General features: G+C 40.1%; 2 protein-coding genes across 11 annotated transcripts in view; both read left to right on the forward strand.

Annotated features, from left to right (window-relative positions):
- Window positions 1–23,815, forward strand: part of LOC125750548 (protocadherin gamma-C5-like) — a 221,901-nt gene that overhangs the window by 32,960 nt on the left and 165,126 nt on the right. Inside the window, exon 1 of one of the 10 annotated variants that reach the window (XM_049028525.1) lies at window positions 6,171–8,715. The exons of 3 other annotated variants lie outside the window; for them this stretch is intronic. In XM_049028525.1, coding sequence (XP_048884482.1) covers window positions 6,313–8,715 — 2,403 coding nt within the window. In that variant the 5' untranslated portion in view covers window positions 6,171–6,312. Of the gene's footprint in view, window positions 1–6,170; window positions 8,716–9,491; window positions 12,683–13,868; window positions 16,310–20,505; window positions 23,130–23,815 lie in introns of those variants that run through there. 6 more of the 10 variants (XM_049028546.1, XM_049028521.1, XM_049028534.1 and 3 more) reach the window with 6 other exon arrangements.
- On the forward strand, window positions 773–4,117 carry LOC125750558 (protocadherin beta-16-like). The gene is made up of 2 exons (XM_049028621.1): window positions 773–3,541; window positions 3,879–4,117. The coding sequence occupies exons 1-2, from the start codon at window positions 1,160–1,162 to the stop codon at window positions 3,885–3,887; spliced, it is 2,391 nt and encodes a 796-aa protein (XP_048884578.1). The 5' UTR covers window positions 773–1,159; the 3' UTR covers window positions 3,888–4,117.

Below are 23,815 nucleotides of genomic sequence, written 5' to 3' on the forward strand. Positions count from 1 at the left end.
TGCTTACAGAAAGTTTTGGGACGCTTGCTTAGGTCTGGAAAAAATTTGCGAATTTATTGGTTTCCTAGCAAAAGTCCATTGACAGGCAATGTTTAACATATCTGCGCATATCTTCTGCAGATGCATTTTCTTTTTATTAAGTGTCATTCAGTTCTGTTCTTGCAATTTCGCTATTATTTGCAGTTATTATTTGCGGCGCATTAAATGCAAATATTTGGTGTTTTATATTATTGCAATTGTGTCACTAATTAAAATGCTTCCAATTGTGCTTGTCAATGAACTATATTACTCAAAATAGCCCTTTTAGAACTGTAACTTGGGTTTCAATGTATTACTACTTGAAATTTACGTTTTACTTAAAACTTCTGGTTGCATATATATATATATATATATATATATATATATATATATATATATGAAAATTAAAGGAAACCTTTTATCATATACTAGTACAATATTCCTAATAGATAGGTAAAAGGTCAGGTAAAAGGTGGTGCAGTGGTTAGCACTGTTGCCTCACACCTCTGGGACCCGGGTTCAAGTCTCCGCCTGGGTCATATGTGTGTGGAGTTTGCATGTTCTCCCCATGTCGTCGTGGGGTTTCCTCCGGGTACCCCGGTTTTCCCCCCCCCCCCACCCCCCCCCACAGTCCAAACAGCTAATTGCCCATCGGAATGCGTGTGTGAGTGACTGGTGTGTGAGTGTGCCCTGCGATGGGCCGGCCCCCCATCCTGGATTGTTCCCTGCCTCGTGCTCATTACTTCCAGGATAGGCTCCAGACCCCCCACGACCCAGTAGGGTAAGCGGTTTGGATGATGGATGGATGGATGGATTTTAAGCTGTAAACATCTAAGAACTCTACAGTATTATCAGTAACGTTCTCTGCGCATTTTTTAAAACGTACAGAGGGCGGCGATATTCTCCCGCAAGGGAAGGTTTGTTTCTGTCACGCCCGCTCCCTTTCCTGCTGCTTTAATAAAACACCCGATGCGACTACTGTGGCTCAAGTATTTTCATTGTTTGCTGACTGATTTGAAGTGGATACAAATGAAAATAATTTAAGGGGTATTTTTCTACGCAACTTGTATTTTCAAAACCTTGGGTGTAAAAAGAGCAACGCGGTTTCAACGCACGCACGGAATACAAAACATCCATCGGTATGAAGCAAAGGCTGTGCATTTTTATTTATACTCTGCTTAGCCTGCGGTTAACATTTGGGGAAAATTGGTATGCAGTTCCAGAAGAGAGTAAACGCGGGTATGTTATTGGAAATATAGCCAAGGACCTGGGCCTGAACACCGAAAGACTGTCAGTACGAAAGGCCCGTCTTGATACTGAAGGTAGCCGCCGTCGTTATTGCGACATTAATCTGAATACGGGCGATTTGATTGTTGCGGAGAGGATTGACAGGGAAGCTCTTTGTGGTAAAAAATCTTCATGCACTTTACAATATGAGCTTGTTCTAGAGAATCCTTTGGAATTGCACCGGATTTCTCTACAAGTACTTGATATTAATGACAATTCGCCAATATTCGCCAACGATATTATTAGACTGGAAATTACTGAAAATGCAGTTAAGGGGACTCGGTACCTTCTCGACGAAGCCCGCGATGCGGATATTGGACAGAACACAGTTCAGACATATACCCTACAAAATAATGACCATTTTCTTTTGTCTATTCAAACGAACCCAGATGGTGGAAAGTACGGTAAGCTGGTGTTAGAGAAAGAGCTGGATCGTGAACAGCAGCAGGAAGTAAAATTGTTACTTACCGCCGTTGACGGTGGGACTCCGCAGAGATCTGGCACTGTGCTGTTACACGTTACCGTATTGGATGTTAATGATAATGTCCCAGTTTTTAGCCAAGCCGTTTATAAAGTTAGTCTGCCTGAAAATTCTCCGTTAGACACCGTGGTTGTTACAGTTAGTGCTACTGATGCAGACGACGGAGCCAATGGAGACGTTTCATATGAACTCGGTCTTTTATCAGAAGAGGAGAAAAATTTGTTTTTTCTTGATCGGAAAACGGGAGAAATGAGGTTAAAGGGAAAAATAGATTTCGAAGAAGAATCTAGTTTTGAAATCCGAGTTCAAGCTAAAGATGGCTCTGGGCTTGGTTCTCAGGCAAAAGTCATTATAGATATAGTTGATCTGAATGACAATGCTCCGGAGATATTTATTAAGTCCCTTAATAATCCCATATCAGAAGACGTATTGCCTGATACGGAGGTGGGCATCATTAACGTGCATGACAAAGACTCTGGAAGAAATCGACAGGTCCACTGTTCAATTCAACAAAATATTCCTTTCAAGTTAATCCCGTCCATTAAAAACTATTTTTCCCTGGTAACTTCTACAGTAATTGACCGTGAACTACTGTCGAATTTTAGCATTACCATTACCGCAACCGACGAGGGCTCTCCACCGTTGTCTTCTTCAAAAACTGTTCAATTAGCTATATCAGACGTGAACGACAATGCGCCGATATTCAATGAGCAAAAGTACAACGCCTATGTCAGTGAGAATAACCAGCCTGGCACATCCATTTGTTCTGTTACAGCGACTGACCCAGACTGGAAACAGAACGGCACCGTTATATACTCAGTTTTGCCCAGTGAAGTTAATGGTGTTCCCGTGTCATCTCTATTGTCAATCAACGCAGATACAGGGGTGATTCATGCTGCAAAATCATTTGATTATGAGCAGTTCAGAAGTTTCAAAGCCCATGTTATTGCCAGAGACAATGGTTCCCCTCCGCTCAGCAGCAATGTGACTGTGATCATCTTCATAACAGATCAGAATGATAACACCCCACAGATACTATACCCTGATCCATCAGGAAAATCTTTCCTCACTGAGATGGTCCCTAAAGCTGCTTATGGGGGCTCTCTGGTTTCCAAGGTGATCGCTGTGGATGCTGACTCTGGACAGAATGCGTGGCTCTCCTATCAGATTTTGAAGTCAACTGATCCTGGACTGTTTACTATTGGTCTCCATAGCGGGGAGATCAGGGCGCAGCGGGACATTGCTGAATCAGATAATGTGAAACAGAACCTTGTTGTTTTAGTTAAAGATAACGGACAGCCCTCTCTTTCAACTACAAGTACCGTATATTTACTCGTTTCTGATAATTTGGCTGAGATTCCTGAGCTGAAGGATATGTCTTATGAAGAGAGCGGTTCCAAATTAACTTCGTATTTGATTATCGCACTGGCCTCTGTTTCAAGTTTATTCCTGGCTTTTATTATTCTCATCATGGCCCTGAAGTTTTGCAATAGGAGCAAACCTGGATTGATGTTTGACGGTGCAGTCGCCATCCCCAGCGCATATTTCCCTCCAAACTATGCAGAGGTGGATGGAGCAGGAACTCTGCGCAGTTCTTACAATTACGACACTTACTTAACAACGGGCTCGCGTACCAGTGACTTCAAATTTGTAACTTCGTACAACGACAATACACTTCCTGCTAATCAGGACCTTATGAAGACCCAAATGGAAACCACAATGAGTGATGTAATAGCACTTAATGAAAGTGATGAGGTAAGATTTCAGTATTAATTCAGTTTAACCTTTTAATGACCTTTTATTTCTCTCCAGATTAGTACTTGTGCCATGTCACATCATATATATTCTCATATTACCATCTTCAGTTATGATTTTATTTACCTGCCTACTTTTGTTACTTTACAAAAATAGTCAACCTTTTAAGGATGTGTTCCTGTTTGGCTCTGTGTGTACTACAAACGATATTTGATAGATGGATAATCGTATATTATGACACTGAAATGAGTAATGGAATGGGAATTGTATGTAACAAAGCAGAGTAATGTGTTGCCACCTCATTAATGCAGTGGGTGTGTTTTTGTCTGCATTTCAGCAAGTATGAGGGAATAGGTGTGCTGAATAGGTGTGCTGAATAGGTGTGCCGAATAGGTGTGCTGAATAGGTGTGCTGAAACATCGCTTTGGACCACATACTTTACTTGTTACCCCCACAATAACCAGAAAAAAATCCATTAACTTAACATGTTAAAGTTTTATTGTACAAACAGCATTAATATATTGTAGAATTTATTCAAGTATTATGCTTATAGTTAGAATAGCTGTAGAATATAAGCTTTTAAACATATTTTACTGTCCCATCCATTGGTTTAAAGTCTTAAACTTTTATGTATTGTATTGCATGAATGGATTTTTTGTGTTAGTGATCCATCTTTTCTACTATAAACACAGTCAACTGAAAAGTTTGACAGTTTGGCAGTGAAATGTTTGGCAGAATTTTGAAATTCCTACTATTTCCTACAGTATAAAATACTGGGTATCACCATGTACAGCCTTTAAATTGTTTGTAGACAACCTTGGTTATATCAGTTTATATTTATGTCAATATTTCCTGAAAGTAGACCACATTATAGCACATATGCTGTTTATCATTCAGAGGTTTTACTTCTTTGAATATGGGCCAGACTCAGACTGATTTGGATTTAGTTTTTTTTTTTATGTTTTGAATTGGGTGTCAAAAAAGGTGATAATGAACTGATTATGGGTTCTCTACTATCCAGCCTTTTTGTTGTTTTAAATGTAATTAATTAACAAATCTCTGCTTATATCTTCCATATTAAGTAGGTAAAATCGTTCATGCAATGAATGAAAAGTCATTGGGAGTTCTCAAAGTGTGCTTTCTTTAATTTACTGTGGTTTACACCGTTTATACAATTAACATAATTGTCACCAATTACATTTAACTATCAGATGCATTTATCCAAAGCAACACAGAGTTATGAAAGTAGGGCCAACAGTCCTAAGTGGGGTTATGGGCCTTGTTCAAGGGCCTAATGATCAAATCTCTCTGCTGATCCCAGGACTTGAACCAATGACCTTCCAAGTATTACCAGAGCAGCCTGACCTGCTGAGCCATGCCACCCCTGAGTAATTTCGGGCTCATTTGAGAAGAAAAAGAAAATTGGCACATGAAGACTATAGATTGCCTTTTATTTTTTTGAAAAATATTTGCTTCCATTAGAGATATGTACTTTATAAACATAATGTTATACTCTACACAGTTTAAACTATATTTATCGAATTCAAGGCCTGTGGCCCATGTCCAGTCTGCAGTACAGTTCCTTAAGCACCGATGAATGATTTTGTTATTCTGCTAAAAATGGCCCAGAAACACTGGTATAAAGATATAAAATTCACTCAACTTTGTACAAACTTCCGTTTTGGATTCAGAGTTCACTGCAATTTTGTTACAGCAGGGAAAATATAGTTATTTTTGAAAACATTTATTGTTAAAACTGCAAACAAAAACAGAACTAGGAATAATTCTAAACCAAAGATAACATGTCTGTCAATGTGTCTGAATAACAAAATCTAAGGAACGCTTATTTGTGCATCTTAAAAATAAATATGTAGTATAAATTAAAACTCAAAAATAAGATTGCATAACAGTCATAATGAATTACATCCTGCATTCTCTGCTAGTATGGTCATGTATCTGTAGCAATAAACATTGATATAGCCATAGTTATTTTTCAGCTCAGTCTAAATTTCCTGGCCAAAGCCTTAAATGCCCAAGGAGAATAACTTTCTACTCCAGTCATACACACACTTGAATGATGTCGTCTCAAATGAGTTAGCATGTTGGATGTGTTTCCAGCGACATACATAGTGTAGCACATATAGTAAAGATTTCAACTAAATAACTACGAAGTTTGGGTCACACTGTTATTAACTAAATCAATAAGTGTTGGTCAGGCTGCAGATTCATTGGTGGTTTTTAATGTGGCCTTTTCAATGACTGGGTTTGACACCCCTGGGTTAAACTTTTTAAAAGTTTGATACGGCTCTTCTACACCCTCATCCCTCCCTTTATACAGCTTACGCTTCATCCACCAAAACACATAAGTAGGAGTGAGGAACTGTTACGATATAATTGTGCACATATATTACCTCAGATAGGTATACTGTAAGTAATACATTTGTTATATCCTTCTCCTAACCTCTGTTTGGGGTTGTGGAGGGGTCTGGAACCCAACCCAGGCAGTACGGTGCTGAAGGATGGGGTACAGCCTGGATAGGATGCCAGTCCATTACGGGGCACATAATAATACATGTAATAATTTTGAATTTCACGTCTAGTAATTGTAGTACTTAAAAATTTCTGTGAGTGTCGCTATTGACCAACCCTGGCTCTACAGATACACTTATACACCCATTTGTGTGATATTCTGATGCCGAAACGGGGGTTACGTATTTCACCTATCAAATAATCGCGGAAATACATTAGATATTTTTGTGAATGCAGTAGATATGGAATATAAAGGCTACCGTAGCAGGGTGCGTGTTGCGCTCTTTCTTCTTTTATTTATTTTGATCATCTTACCACTAACGTTTGGAGATTTGAGTTATTCTATACCGGAGGAAATGAAACGCGGATCAGTAATTGGAAATATAGCAAAGGATCTCGGACTTGATGTTAAAGGATTGTCTGCTCGTAATGCTCGATTGGACAGCGAAGGGACTGGGAGAGGATTCTGCGACATTAACCTGAAAACTGGAGATTTGATTGTGGCTGGCAGGATCGACAGAGAGGAGCTTTGTGGGGAAAAGGCGTCTTGCCCCATAAAATACGAGCTTGTGCTGGAGAACCCACTGGAGCTACAGCGTATTACACTCCAAATCCTGGATATTAATGACAACACACCGGTCTTTCCTAAAGATTTAATCAAACTGGAAATTATAGAATCGGCAAATACGGGATCTAGATTTCGAGTGTATGAGGCCCACGATGCTGACACAGGAGAAAATGCAGTCCAAAGTTATACGCTACAAAATAACAATTATTTTCGCTTGGCTGTTACTACAAGCACATACGGTGGAAAATACGCTGAGTTGGTATTAGAAAAGGAGCTGGACCGTGAGCAAGAACAGGAACTAACATTACTGCTTACCGCCGAAGATGGTGGGACTCCCCAAAGATCAGGTACATTGCAAATACACGTGACGGTGTTAGATGCGAACGATAATATCCCTGTGTTTAGCCAATCCGTGTATAAAGCTATATTGCCTGAAAATTCTCCTTTGAACACCGTAGTGGTTATTGTCAGTGCTAGTGATGCAGACGAGGGCGCTAACGGCGAAGTAACATATGAATTTAGTCGTATTTCCGAAAAAGCTAAAAAAACGTTTTCAATTAACGACAAAACCGGCGAAATTAAGGTGTCTGGGCCAGTAGATTTTGAAGAAGGCAGCAGTTATGAAATACGTATTGACGGTAAAGATGGAGCTGGACTTTCTTCTCAAGCTAAATTAATAATTGAAATCACTGATGTGAATGACAATGCTCCGGAGGTATTTCTCAAATCGCTTAACAACCCCATACCAGAGGACGCGGTGCCTGGCACTGAAGTCGGTTTAATTAACGTTCAAGACAAAGATTCAGAAGAAAATGGGCAGGTTCGCTGTACGATAAAACAACACGTCCCGTTTAAATTGATACAGTCCATTAAAAATTATTATTCACTTGTAACTACTGCAGAGCTAGACCGTGAGGTATTATCAGATTACAACATCACTATTACTGCAAGCGACGAGGGGTCTCCCCCGCTGTCTTCCTCTAAAACTATACAACTGTCTGTGTCTGACGTGAATGATAATCCTCCCGTATTTCACGAGGGAAATTACAGCACCTATGTCATTGAAAATAACCAGCCTGGAACATCCATTTGTTCTGTTACAGCGAGGGACCCTGATTGGAAACAAAACGGCACCGTTGTATACTCACTTTTGCCCACTGACATTAATGGTCTTTCAGTGTCATCATTCTTCTCCATGAATGGAGACACGGGAGTAATTCATGCGGTAAAATCATTCGATTATGAGCAGGTCAGAAGTTTTAAAGTCCATGTCGTTGCTAGTGACAATGGTTCCCCTCCGCTCAGGAGCAACGTGACGGTGAACGTCTTCATAACAGATCAGAATGATAACTCTCCACAGATACTATACCCTGATCCATCAGGAAGCTCCGTTATGACTGAATTGGTCCCTAAAGCCGCTCACGCGGGCTCTCTGGTTTCCAAGGTGATCGCTGTGGATGCTGACTCTGGGCAGAATGCATGGCTCTCCTATCAGATTACGAAGGCAACTGATCCTGGACTTTTTACTATTGGTCTTCACGGCGGGGAAATCAGAGCGCAGCGGGACATTTCTGAATCGGATAGTATGAAACAAAACCTCATTATTTTAGTAAAAGATAATGGACAGCCGTCACTTTCTACTACATGTACTGTAAATTTAGTTATTTCTGACAACTTAGCTGAGATTCCTGAGCTAAAGGACATGTTTTACGAGGACAGCAGTTCCAAATTAACTTTCTATTTGATTATTGCACTGGTCTCAGTTTCTACCTTTTTCATCGTTTTCATGATTTTTATTGTGCTCATGAAAGTGTGCCACAGGAGGAAACCTAGGCTGTTGTTTGACAGCGCGGTCGCCATCCCCAGCGCATATTTCCCTCCCAACTATGCAGAAGTGGACGGAGCAGGAACTCTGCGTAGTTCTTATAATTATGACACATATTTAACAACAGGATCTCGAACTAGTGACTTCAAATTCGTAACTTCTTACAACGGTGATACGTTGCCTACTCACCCTACTCTGAAAAAGAGTGCAGAAGAAATCACCGACAGTGATGTTCATGGAACAGTCGACGAGGTAATATTAATAGTTTTCTCTTTTACCACTGTTGATCTTTCCTTGCCGTTCTACTTATTAACAACTTTTACTTTTGAAACATTATTTGTTTGTTTGTTTTGCTAATAGTCTTGTTTTCATTCTGATTTGTGCTTCTGCTTTCTTATGCTAACTTATTTCGTGCATTTCACATAAAAGACTTGTGATTACTAGGACGACTGAGGGATTCTACATCGTCACACATTCTTCAAAACCTCCAGTACTGTGCAAATGTCTTAGGCAGTCAAAAGAATTGTCTAATGCTATTTATCTGGATGGTGAGTGCACATTTGCTCAGAACAAATTGTATTATTGCTGCAAATAATTGGGTGATTTTAGCAGAGGTTTTGAAACCGCTATCACACTGACGAGCAAAATAGCATAGTTTTACAGCAATATAAAGATCATTTAAACACCATTTTCTTTGGCTGCCTAAGACATTTGCACAGTATTCTATAGACATGCTCAAAAAGATGCGCAATTTGTTTAATGGAGTAGCTTAACTAGAAGTGTGTTAATAAGTCGGTTTGCTATTGGACAAGAATGATAATTAACACACGGGTTAACAGCACAAAATAGTACATTTTTTTCCAGTGGGTGAGCACACAAATTAGGGCGCCACGACATATCAAAGTGTGCTAAAGTGTTTCTGAAATGGCAATTCGAATAAAGTCATTTCTAGTTTCGGGATTTTTTGTGCATCAATTTCCCCATTACCTGGAGCAATTTGAAAGGCGTGGTTTGCTTATCTGTGGTTGTACCGATGTTTTTGTAGACATAGATGTCTTCGCAAGGAAACGCGCTGCTATTTTAATATAGAACTAAATAGATTTACTTCAAATAAAGTTACTTAAGTGTATAATTACGTTATGAATGGTGTAACCGCAATATGAAGATTCTGAGCGGGGGCAATTAGTCACAAAGTTGGAAAGCAACTAGGCATACGTATCATATGCATGTGACATGTTCTTGGGGATAATCAGATTTTTCTCAGATATCATTTAAATATTTATTGGCCTAGTACTAAAACAGCTGTCAACCCACGTCTGTGATAATAATAATTGATTCGTTTACTTTATTAATCAAATCAGCCGTAAGACCGCTGAATATCAAGCTGTATAAACATTTCGTATAACTGTGCACCTATTTCAGTACAGGACCGGTGATGATGATAATCATTATTATTGCTATTGTTTTTATTGACCTTTAGAATTCGACATTTTCATCTTTTTAAATGCAAAAATGTCTTCGAATTTACTGTAACTTTACTACTGGTCGACATGCAGTTTGTAAATTATACAGTGGGAGGCAATGTTCACCAACAATAGCAGGTTCAGAGGCGCTGTCCATTACCCTCATACTAGTGGCCTATAACAAGCAGAATTTCGACGTCAAAAGCCACGAATGCACTTGTATTTGGATTTCGTAAGGACCAAAATAGCCTAATTTGCGGTGATTTTACACGTGTCTGTCTACGTAGCTTCTGTTTTATTTCACTAGGCTATAATTGTAAATACGGAGGCACGCCTTCAGCAATCGGATGGAATACAAAGAATCTCTCGCTATGAAGCGGACTTTGTTATTTTTAATCTACACTTTATTTTGTGTATCGCTAACGTTTGGGGACGTGAGCTATTCTGTTCAGGAAGAACTTCAAAAAGGATTTGTTATTGGAAATATAGCCAAGGACCTTGGACTGAGCACCGAAAAACTGTCAGTACGCAAGGCCCGTCTTGATACTGAAGGTAGCCGCCGTCGATATTGCGACATTAATCTGAATACGGGCGACTTGATTGTTGCGGAGAGGATTGACAGGGAAGCTCTCTGTGGTAAAAAATCTTTATGCACTTTACAATATGAGCTTGTTCTGGAGAATCCTTTAGAGTTTCACCGGATTTCACTCCATGTACTTGACATTAATGACAATTCGCCAGTTTTCGCAAACGATATTATTAGACTGGAAATCACTGAAAATGCAGATAAAGGTGCTCGCTTTCTACTGGATGAAGCCCGGGATGCGGATATTGGACAGAATACAGTTCAAACGTATACCCTTCAAAATAATGACCATTTTGTTTTGTCTGTCCAAACGAACACGTATGGCAGGAAGTACGGCGAGTTGGTGTTAGAGAAAGAGCTGGATCGTGAACAACAGCAGAATGTGACATTATTACTTACCGCCGTTGACGGTGGGACTCCGCAGAGATCTGGCACTGTGCTCTTACACGTTACCGTATTGGATGTTAATGATAATGTCCCAGTTTTTAGCCAAGCCGTTTATAAAGCCAGTCTACCAGAGAATTCTCCCTTAGATACCGTGGTAGTCAAAGTTAGTGCTACAGATGCAGACGAAGGAGCCAATGGCGAAGTGTCTTATGAATTCGGTCTGTTGTCAGAAGAAGAAAAAAAACTGTTTTATTTGGATCGGAAAACAGGAGAAATCAGGTTGAAGGGGGGAGTAGATTTTGAAGAGGAGTCTAGTTTCGAAATGGAAATACAAGCTAAAGATGGATCAGGACTCGTTTCTCAGACAAAGGTACTATTAGAAATCACCGACGTGAATGACAATGCTCCGGAGATACTTATTAAATCTCTCTATAACCCTATACCAGAGGACGTATTACCTGGCACAGAAGTGGGACTCATTAACATCCAAGACAAAGACTCTGGAAGAAATCGACAAGTCCACTGCTCAATTGAACAACACATTCCCTTCAAGTTAACACCACCAATTAAAAACTATTATTCATTGGTAACTTCTGGCGTTCTTGACCGTGAAATACGGTCAAATTTTAACATTACTATTACTGCGACCGACGAAGGCTCTCCACCATTGACTTCTTCTAAAACTGTACAGTTATTTATATCAGATGTAAACGACAATGCGCCAATATTCACTCAGCAAACATATACCGCCTACGTCAGGGAAAATAACCAAGCTGGTTCATCCATTTGTGCTGTTACAGCGACAGATCCTGATTGGAAACGGAATGGCACGGTTGTCTACTCTTTTTTGCCCAGTGAGGTCAATGGTGTTCCAATGTCATCGCTATTGTCAATTAATAGAGAGTCGGGGGTGATACATGCTGTAAAATCGTTAGATTATGAACAGTTCAGAAGTTTCAAAGCTCATATTATAGCCAGGGACAATGGTTCACCGGCACTCAGTAGCAACGTGACTGTAAGCATCTTCATAACAGATGAGAACGACAACTCTCCACAGATACTATACCCTGATCCATCAGGAAGCTCCTTCATGACTGAGATGGTTCCTAAAGCGGCTCATGCCGGTTCCTTGGTTTCCAAGGTGATCGCTGTGGATGCTGACTCTGGACAGAATGCGTGGCTCTCCTACCAAATTATGAAGGCAACCGATCCTGGACTTTTTACTGTAGGTCTCCATAGCGGGGAGATCAGAGCGCAGCGGGACGTTGCTGAATCGGATAGTATGAAGCAGAACCTTGTTGTTATAGTAAAAGATAATGGGCAGCCCTCACTTTCAACTTCATGTACTTTGTATTTGTTCATTTCTGACAACTTAGTTGAGATTCCAGAGTTAAAGGACATGTCTTATGAGGACATAAATTCTAAATTAACTTTTTATTTGATTATCGCACTGGTCTCGGTTTCTGTCTTTTTCATCGCTTTCATGATTCTTATTCTGTTCATGAAAGTGTGCCACAAAAGGAAACCTAGACTGTTGTTTGACAGCGCAGTCGCCATTCCCAGCGAATATTTCCCTCCCAACTACGCAGAAGTGGACAGAGCAGGAACTCTGCGCAGTTCTTATAATTATGACACTTACTTAACCACGGGCTCACGCACCAGCGACTTCAAATTCGTGACTTCTTACAATGGAAATACACTTCCTATTGATGCTACCTTAAAAAGGAGTCCTGGCGGAATCTCCGACAATAATGTTATTGCTTCGCTTGGAACTCCATCCGAGGTAAAAATTCCATCTTTAAAAATATTTACCCAATAACTGTTGTTATTTTTCCCAGTTAACTATTTTTGTTGTGCATTTAATATCGTGAAATTCGTAATCATAACACGCTGTTCTTTCTTTTTTTATACGACTATATCTTATAATAGATATTTCATCATTTGACCCTTACACTTACTTTCTTATTTTGGTTTATTATGTTGGTAAGTAGAATTTTTGCAAGTTTATCTATAAGACACACCTCATAACTTGTATGGTTTTCTTAATCAGCACATTTTTGTAGCGATTTCAAAACAAGGAAGCTCAATAGCGATTACATTTGAAGTTGAATGTTGTCTGTTCCTAACTGTACCAGCAATTTGACGCCTGATTTGGTTTTGCTTGATATTAATAGTTTAAAATCGTTTTAAGGGAAAGGCAGCTTGTCTCAATTGCCTTGTAAATTATCTGGGATCCTATAAGCGAAGTTTCTCGACTGTATCCATATATGTTGGCTGGCTGCGACATTTCTTGCAAAAACATTTTCACTTTATAAAAACGCAAAGCTGTATTTTAAATGTAAAACAAGTCGTTTCGACATGCTTTTGTTAATGGTTTTTAAGTATTACCAATTACATTTAAATAAATGATTGATGATCTACATCAACTTTAAACCCGACAGATTAACAATGGTTTAAAAATATTTTTAATTTAAATGTTTAATTCACTACAGAGATGAAAATGAGCGTACTGAGCTGTTTGACCTACCTGACAAACAAACAAATAAATACATACCAATTATCGTTTTTTTCAGATTCTATGACTTTTACTTAAAGTAGTGCGAGAATAATATTGGATGATCTTTTAAACCGCGGATCTTATATATTTTCTTGATATCTTTCATAAGGTATACTTATTCAATATCTCATAATGCTGAATATTTTAAGCCATCAATATTTGAAACACTGGGTATACCTTTAGTGACTTAAGCCATGCAGTTTTTAAATCATTCAAAAGGTGGCGATGTTCACCAGCAAGCAACGATTTGGCGTCACACCCTGTTCCCAAGATACTACTGTAACATTGCAAGGTTTTCGCTGTGAACCTACTGCGGTTTAAGTGTTTGGATGTATGCGGACTAATTGAGAGTGGATAGAATAGAGTTTTACATACCTCTGTCTACATATTGTTCTTTTTATTTCAATACCCGGGGTGTATGACCAGGACTACAGTGTGAACATAAGATTGGAATACAAAAGGTCTCTCGATATGGAACAGACGCTGTGTGTTCTGATCTATATTCTGCTTAGCCTACGGCTATCATTTGGGGATTTGAGCTACTCCGTTCAAGAAGAGCTTAAAAATGGATTTGTTATTGGAAATATAGCCAAGGATCTGGGCCTGAGCACCGATGGACTGTCAGTACGCAAGGCCCGTCTTGATACTGAAGGTAGCCGCCGTCGTTATTGCGACATTAATCTGAAAACAGGCGGCTTGATTGTTGCGGAGAGGATTGACAGGGAAGCTCTTTGTAGCAAAAAATCTGTTTGCACTCTGCAGTATGAACTTATTCTGGAGAATCCTCTGGAGTTGCATCGGGTTTCTCTTCAGGTTCAGGACATCAATGATAATTCGCCAGTATTCGCAAATGATATTATTAAGCTAGAAATCAGAGAATCGGCATATAAAGGCGCACGCTTCCTCCTAGGTGAAGCCCGTGATGCGGATATTGGACAGAATACAGTTCATACTTACACACTGCAAAAGAATGAGCATTTTGGTTTGTCTGTTTTAACGAATACAGACGGTGGGAAATACGGCGAGTTAGTTTTAGAGAAAGAGCTGGATCGTGAACAGCAGCAGGAAGTGAAATTATTACTTACCGCCGTTGACGGTGGTACTCCGCAGAGATCTGGAACTGTGCTCTTACACGTTACCGTATTGGATGCTAATGACAATATTCCAGTTTTTAGTCAAGCCGTTTATAAAGTTAGTCTGCCTGAAAATTCTCCGATAGACACTGTGGTTGTTACAGTTAGTGCTACTGATGCAGACGACGGAGCCAATGGAGACGTGTCATATGAACTCGGTCTTTTATCTGAAGAGGAGAAAAAACTGTTTTATCTTGATCAGAAAACGGGAGAAATTAAGTTAAAGGGGAAAGTGGATTTTGAAGAGGAGTCTGTTTTTGAAATGCGAGTTCAAGCTAAAGATGGTTCTGGACTTGCTTCTCAGGCAAAAGTCATTATAGATATAGTTGATCTGAATGACAATTCTCCGGAGATATTTATTAAGTCTCTTAATAATCCCATATCAGAAGACGTATTGCCTGATACGGAGGTGGGCATTATTAACGTGCACGACAAAGACTCTGGAAAAAATCGACAGGTCCACTGTTCAATTCAACAAAATATTCCTTTCAAGCTGAAACCGTCAATAAAAAACTATTATTCATTGGTAACTTCTGGCGTTCTTGACCGTGAAATATTGTCAAATTTTAACGTGACGATTACCGCAACCGACGAGGGCTCTCCGCCGTTGTCTTCTTCAAAAACGGTGCAATTGTCTATATCAGATGTGAACGACAATGCGCCGATATTTAATCAGCAAAGGTACAGTGCCTACGTCAGTGAGAATAACAAGCCTGGTTCATCCATTTGTGCGGTTACAGCCACAGACTCTGATTGGAAACAGAATGGCACGGTTTTCTACTCTCTTTTGCCCAGTGAGGTCCATGGTGTTCCAGTGTCATCTCTATTATCAATCAACGGAGAATCGGGGATGATTCATGCTGTAAAATCATTTGATTATGAGCAGTTCAGAAGTTTCAAAGCCCATGTTATTGCAAGAGACAACGGTTCCCCTCCACATAGCAGTAACGTTACGGTAACCGTCTTCATAACAGACCAGAATGATAACTCTCCACAGATACTATACCCTGATCCATCAGGAAGCTCATTCAACACAGAAATGGTCCCTAAATCAGCTCAGGCGGGCTCTCTGGTTTCCAAGGTGATCGCTGTGGATGCTGACTCTGGACAGAATGCGTGGCTCTCCTATCAGATTATGAAGGCCACTGATCCTGGACTTTTTACTATTGGTCTTCACGGCGGGGAGATCAGAGCGCAGCGGGACGTTGCTGAATCGGACAATATGAAACAGAACCTTGTTGTTTCAGTAAAAGATAATGGACAGCCCTCACTATCAACTACATGCACTGTATATTTAATTATTTCTGACAATTTAGCCGAAATTCCTGAGCTAAAGGACATGTCTTACGAGGACAGCAGTTCCAAATTAACTTTCTATTTGATTATTGCACTGGTCTCTATTTCAACCTTTTTCATCGCTTTTATGATTCTCATTTTGGCCTTGAAAGTATGCAACAGGAGGAAGCCTAGGCATATGTTTGATGCCACAGTCACCATTCCCAGTGAATATTTCCCTCCCAACTATGCAGAGGTGGATGGAGCAGGAACTCTGCGTAGTTCCTACAATTATGACACGTACTTAACAACGGGCTCGCGCACCAGTGACTTCAAATTTGTTACATCGTACAATGACAGCACACTTCCTGTGAATCAGACCCTTAGGAAGAGTCCCAATGAAATCTTAGTGAGTGATGTAAATGTCCTTAACGAAAGTGATGAGGTAAGATTTAAACCTTTATTCTTTTAATACTTTAATAAACTTTTTTGTGCTTTGACTTCAATAGTTTTCAGTATTGAAATAATGCAGTGGTGTTAAAAGGTAGCACATTTGTTTCTAGTATGTGTTATTTGTTAATCTGCGTCATTTTATATCATATTCCATTATCATATTATAATGTTGGTTCACTGTGTTTAAGGTTTAAAGTTTAAAGTGTTGAAATATTGTATGCATTTCAAAGTATTATATTTTGAATTTTATTAGACAGTACTGTAATATGCAACTCTTGAGCGTGAGTGGATGATCTTATATCATATGAGATTATTGAACTGAGTAATAGAATGAAAGATGCATGTGATTGTATGGTGGCATCTTAATGATAATGACGAGTGTATCATTGCCTACATGACAGAAAAGGAAAGATGGAACTGTCTTCACAACTTTTTAGACTCAAATAGCTTTTCTTGGTCCTCTTGGATTAAAATTGTTAATGTTGGCACAGATTAGACCTAAACAAGCATAAATGGGTTTCATGTGCAGGCTTTCTGAGGCTTTCTGAGGCCTTCTGGGGCTATCTGGGGCCTTCTGAGGCCTTCTGAGGCCTTCTGAGGCTTTCTGAGGCTTTCTGAGGCTGTCTGAGGCTGTATGAGGCCTTCTGAGGCTGTCTGAGACTTTCTGAGGCTGTCTGAGGCTGTCTGATGCCTTCTGAGGCTGTCTGAGGCTGTCTGATGCCTTCTGAGGCTTTCTGAGGCCGTCTGAGGCTTTCTGAGGCCTTCTGAGGCTTTCTGAGGCTTTCTGGGGCTATCTGGGGCCTTCTGAGGCCTTCTGAGGCCTTCTGAGGCTGTCTGAGGCTGTCTGAGGCTGTATGAGGCTGTCTGAGGCTGTCTGAGGCCTTCTGAGGCCGTCTGAGGCTTTCTGAGGCTTTCTGAGGCCGTCTGAGGCTTTCTGAGGCCATCTGAGGCTGTCTGAGGCCGTATGAGGCTGTCTGAGGCTGTCTGAGGCCTTCTGAGGCTGTCTGATGCCTTCTGAGGCTTTCTGAGGCCGTCTGAGGCCGTCTGAGGCCTTCTGAGGCCTTCTGAGGCTGTATGAGGCTGTCTGAGGCTGTATGAGGCTGTCTGATGCCTTCTGAGGCCTTCTGAGGTCATCTGAGGCTGTCTGCATCAACTACTCATATCATCTAAGTTATTCACCATCCCAATAGCTTCATCATGGAAGTTGCTATTTTTGTATATGATGTGGTAGTTATTAAAATATTTTAAAGCGGAAAAAAATAATGTTTCTCAGCTGAGACGTATACTTGTCTCTCCTTCCATCTTGGATGTGACTTATATGGAGTTTACATCAGTGTTTCAAACGTAAACAGTGACTCAAATGTTTTTGGACCCTGCGGTTTAATGGGGGGGGGTTGACTCCATGCGTTTTAACATAATTACACAACAAATGATAATATAGGGGGCAGCATGGTGGTGCAGTGGTTAGCACTGCTGCCTCACACCTCTGGGACCCGGGTTCGAGTCTCTGCCTGGGTCACATATGTGCGGAGTTTGCATGTTCTCCCCATGTCGTCGTGGGGTTTCCTCCGGGTACTCTGGTTTCCCCCCACAGTCCAAAAACATGCTGAGGCTAATTGGAGTTGCTAAATTGCCCGTAGGTGTGCATGTGTGAGTGAATGGTGTGTGAGTGTGCCCTGCGATGGGCTGGCCCCTCATCCTGGGTTGTTCCCTGCCTCGTGCCCATTGCTTCCGGGATAGGCTCCGGACCCCCCGCGACCCAGTAGGATAAGCGGTTTGGAAAATGGATGGATGGATAATAGGTGCTTTGAAGGAAATGCACAATTACCAACTTCTTTGACATAGGCCCGGCTCCTGCTTTAAAATATTGGGTGGCTCACCAATTCATGTGGGGGGTGGGGTTAAAGCTATCAAAGCAGGGAGTTGTGCTGGCAGTCTGCAGACCAGGTTACTATGACTGGGGGGGCTAACCTTATGATTGGGTAGGCCGGGCTGTCCGAGGAGCCGGTCCTGCTTTCATACAACATAACCAAAAAACTGATGTGGTGCTCTATGAATAAATTAAAGAACTAGGACTGCCAATGTCTAAGCCTTAACACAATAGTGTCAATATTTGATTCTGCTAGTGGTAGTTCTGTTAGTCGTAATACCGCAAAAGGAGAATAGTATGCGGATGTGGATTAACTTCTTGGGTTGCCCTATGCTGACATGGCTAGGATGCACACAAATCTTTACCTCATTTTTGGAGTCAAAAGCAAAACAAGGGAGAATTTTAAATGTTTTAGTAATCCACTAATCAACACTCGGGTTTTGAAACATTCATCTTTCTTCTTGTTGCCACTTCAGTTAACAATGTTTTTTCTTTTATACTTTGTTACCCTTGACACTTTTCCCCTCCCTCCACATCACATTGCTGTTCTTTCGAGTACTTCTAGGGTCCAGAGCCAGCCAATTTCACTTTGTCTTAGACTGACTGTGCCACACCTAAGTACCACCAGCTGGCTAAGTCAGCGCCCATCATAATATAGTGCCCTATGCAGCTGCTTATGTTGTCTAATGAGTTGATCAGCCCTGTGCTTATTGAATTGCTCATTCATACTTATGTTAAATATACGATATGGACAAAAGTATTGGGACACCAGGCCATAAACACCTACAGGAACTTTTATGACATTCCATTCTATATCCACACTGTAGGTATCAACATGGAGTTGGTCCCCTTTGCAGCTATAACAGTTGCCACTCTTCTGGGAAGGCTTTCCACAAGATATTGGAGCAGGTCTGGAGGATTTTTTTCCATTCATTCAGAAGAGCATTTGTGAGGTCAGGCACTGATGTTGGACATGAAGGCCTGGCTCACAATCTCCATTCTAGTTCATCCCAGAGGTGTTCCATGGGGTTGAGGTCAGGGCTCTGTCTGGGCCAGTCAAGTTCTTCCAGACCAAATACCCAACCATGTCTTTATGGACCTTGCTTTGTGTACTGGGCCACAGTCATACTGGAACAGAAAAGAGCCTTCCTCAAACTGTTCACACAAAGTAGGATGCAAAGAAATGTCCAGAATGTCTTGGTATGCTGAAGCCCATTCCATGAAGGTCCTGGCGCCTGGTGTTTGTGCTGAGATTAATGCCAGAGGAAGTCTAGAACTAAGCATTTGAAGACCCTGCTTTGTTAATTTACATGGTCTGCTGCTTCGTGGCTGAGTTTCTGTTGCTCCCAAACGCTTCCACTTTGCAATAATGCCACTTACAGATGACTGTGGAATATCTAGCACGGAAGAAGTTTTGTGAACTGACTTATTACAAATGTGACATCCTATGACAGTATCATGCTTGAATTCAATGAGCTCTTCAGTAAGATCTATCCTTTCACAAATGTTTATAAAACCTGACTGCATGGCTTGGTGCTTGATTTTATACACCTGTGGCAATGGGTCTAAATGAAACACTTTAATTCAGTGGTTGACAGATGTGTCCCAATACTTTTGTCCACAGCGTCTATCTGTAGTAGTCAAGGTCTGGGTTTACTCAACAACATTTTTTATTATTTATCGAATATTTACAGCTACAAAAGACAAATCCTATTAATAAAAAAAAATCGTTAAGAAGATTTAAAGAGCCTTCATTGAATTTAAGTATATCAGATTATTAGTTGATTTTTCGTATTAGTCCAAAGTAGAGTATTGTAGGTATCTTTGAAAATTCATTTATAGTATTTTTTTATTTGTTAATTTAGTAAATACAAAACAAGGTTAAACAAGGCTATTTAATGTTTGTTCGGGGAGTTTTTTTAGTTTATGATAAAACCTTACAATAAATTTTGAAATTGCAAAAATTGTCCTGATGAATATTAAATATTTCATAACAGCACTTGATTGTCATGGCCACAGATGCAGTGTGGACCTAAACAGTTCTTAATTGCACTAACCTAGATTTTTGTCAGTTTCCTTATTGTACACCACATTATTCACGTAACACATTATTTTAAATGAGAAACTCAAAAATTTTGAATTGGCTACCAAAAATGTTTGTTTTCCGTACAGACGTGTAGTGAATTATAAACTATACTTAGAATATGTTAGATCATTGAACTGTGTTAGTTGTTATTCTTCCTTTTGATTTTGGTTGCGCTTAAACTACACTCTCCCTTAAAATAAAGTTTTAAATTAAGTGTAATTGAATTTTGCTCTCCGTTGCTAAAATGTAGTTTTTAAAATTTACTGAGGGTGGCGATGTTCACCAGCAAGGGGAGCTGTGACAGTGCTTGTAATGGTACTATACTACTGTAATATTAAATAGCTTCGACGTGATGCAGCACCCTAGTCAGCAACATTATTTTGTCTTCCAACTGGGTTGAACTGGTTTTAAATACAAAGAATTTAAGTGGATTTATATTTTTTCGACATATATTCCATTTCTCTCAACGGTGAATGAATCATGGAGTACAAAGGATCTCTTGGTACGAGGGGGATATTGTATATTTTTCTTCACACTCTGCTTGGAGTATTGCCTACGTTTGGAAACGTGAGCTACTCCGTTCCAGAAGAACTTAAACAGGGATACGTTATTGGGAATATAGCCAAGGATCTGGGACTCGGCATTGAAAGACTATCATTACGCAAGGCTCGCCTGGATTCAGACGGTAGCCGTCTTCGTTTTTGTGACATTAATATGAATACTGGCGATTTGATTGCTGCGGAGAGGATTGACAGGGAAGCACTCTGTGGTAAAAAATCTTTATGCACTTTACAATATGAGCTTGTTCTGGAAAATCCCTTAGAGCTGCATATGATCTCTCTGCATATTCTCGATATCAATGATAATTCTCCAGTATTCGCAAATGATATTATTAAACTAGAAATCAGAGAATCTGCAATTAAGGGTGCGCGATTCCTCCTCGATGAAGCCCACGATGCGGATATAGGGCAGAATACAGTTCATACTTATACGCTGCAAAAGAATGAATATTTTGTTTTGGATGTTCAAACGAACATTGACGGAGGGAAGTACGGCGAGTTGGTGTTAGAGAAAGAGCTGGATCGTGAACAGCAGCAGGAAGTAGAATTATTACTTACCGCCACTGATGGTGGGACTCCGCAGAGATCTGGCACTGTGCTCATTCATGTTACCGTATTGGATGCTAACGATAATGTCCCAGCTTTTAGCCAAGCCGTGTATAAAGCCAGTCTGCCAGAGAATTCTCCTTTAAATACTGTAATAGTCACCGTTAGTGCTACCGACGCAGATGATGGAGCCAATGGCGAAGTGTCCTATGAGCTCGGTCTTTTGACAGAGGAGCAAAAAAAAACATTTTATTTGGATAGAAAGACGGGAGAAGTGAGGTTAACTGGGCGTATAGATTTTGAAGAGGAATCTAGCTTTGAAATGCGAATCCAAGCTAAAGATGGATCAGGACTTGCATCTCTTGCAAAAGTATTGATAGAAATCACCGATGTCAATGACAACGCCCCTGAAATATTTATTAAGTCTCTAAACAACCCCATACCCGAAGACGCGTTACCTGGCACAGAAGTGGGCATCATTAACGTACAAGACAAGGACTCCGGAAGAAATCGACAAGTTCACTGTTCAATTAAAGAAAATACTTCTTTCAAGTTAATTCCATCGGTTAAAAATTATTATTCTCTGGTAACTTCTACTATACTTGACCGTGAAGTACAATCGAATGTTAACATTACGATTGTTGCAACCGACGAGGGTTCGCCACCGTTGTCTTCTTCTAAGACTGTGCAGTTTTCTATATCCGATGTAAATGACAATGTGCCAGTATTCAGTGAGCAAATGTACAACGCATACGTTTATGAAAACAACAAGGCTGGTTCATCCATTTGTGCGGTTACAGCCACAGACCCTGATTGGAAACAGAATGGCACGGTTGTCTACTCTCTTTTGCCGAGTGAGGTTAATGGTGTTCCAGTGGCATCGCTATTGTCCATTAACAGGGATACAGGTGTGATTCATGCTGTAAAATCATTTGATTATGAGCAGTTCAGAAGTTTCAAAGCCCATGTTATTGCTAGAGACAACGGTTCCCCTCCACATAGCAGTAACGTTACGGTAACCGTCTTCGTAACAGATCAGAATGATAACTCTCCACAGATACTATACCCTGATCCATCAGGAAGCTCCTTCATGACTGAGATGGTCCCTAAAGCGGCTCATGGGGGCTCCCTAATTTCCAAGGTGATCGCTGTGGATGCTGACTCTGGGCAGAATGCGTGGCTCTCCTATCAAATTATGAAGGCAACTGATCCTGGACTTTTTACTATTGGTTTCCATAGTGGAGAAATCAGAGCGCAGCGGGACTTTGCTGAATCGGATAGCATGAAGCAGAACCTTCTTGTTTTAGTAAAAGATAACGGACAGCCGTCACTTTCTACTACATGTACCATACATTTACTTATTTCTGATAATATAGCTGAGATTCCAGAACTAAAGGACCTTTCTCGCGAGGATAGTAATTCAAAATTAACATCGTATCTGATTATTGCACTGGTTTCTGTTTCCACCTTTTTCATTGCTTTTATGATTCTCATTTTGGCCTTGAAGTTTTGCTGCATGAGAAAACCAGCACTGATGTTTGACGGCGCAGTCGCCATCCCCAGTGCATATTTCCCTCCCAACTACGCAGAAGTGGATGGAGCAGGAACTCTGCGCAGTTCATACAATTATGATACGTACTTAACTACTGGCTCTCGCACCAGCGACTTCAAATTTATTACATCGTACAATGATGACACTCACCTGGCAGACCAAACTCTGAAGAGCCCAAATGAAATCCCCGAGACAGAGGTAAGGGAACAGTGCGCTGGACCAACCGTTTATATTTCTCAGTAAGTCGTACTTATAGAATTACATCTTATATTTAATAATATATTATTAGCGCATCATTAATTAGTTATCTGTGCTAATCAAAGCTAATCATTTAGTTTTTTTCTTAAATGTATGTTTGTTCTTTCGGGTTATACTTTTCAGAAGTAGAGTTGAACAAATTAAATTAGCACATGAATATCATTTAAATTTCTAAATTTAAATTAGGGTAGCGTCTATCTCTATAGCTTAACCTGAGCTGAGTCGCAGAAAAGGCCTGCCGGCCTGCTCATGCAGTACAGGCCACAAGGCAGCGTACACCCCAGGTGAGCAGTGGCTTGGATGACAAGCAATTACAAATCAGTTATTGATTATTTGTGTATAGAATTTGAGTAAAATTTAAATAGTGTTATATATTGTGTAATTCACCCTACTTTATATTGATTAATTAAATTTCACTCTTAAAGCTGAGCTGACAATAAGAAATAAAAAAGACTGTTATTTAATTATATTTCTCTTGTGGTGAAATTAATTTGTTTTATCCAAGGAATGATTTAACTAATGTAAATAAATTTGCCATACAAATATTTTGACTCTTAAAAGAACAGCTGTATTGATTGCAAAACATTATTTTTTGCATTCTAAAATTTCATTTTCTTCTTCTGTCA

This window comes from Brienomyrus brachyistius, chromosome 10, assembly GCF_023856365.1.
Source record: "Brienomyrus brachyistius isolate T26 chromosome 10, BBRACH_0.4, whole genome shotgun sequence".
In the NCBI taxonomy this organism is placed as follows: Eukaryota; Metazoa; Chordata; class Actinopteri; order Osteoglossiformes; family Mormyridae; genus Brienomyrus; species Brienomyrus brachyistius.

Excerpts from the sequence above, each read along its gene's own strand:
- LOC125750558 (XM_049028621.1), top strand. The coding sequence starts at position 1,160 with ATGAAGCAAAGGCTGTGCATTTTTATTTATACTCTGCTTAGCCTGCGG.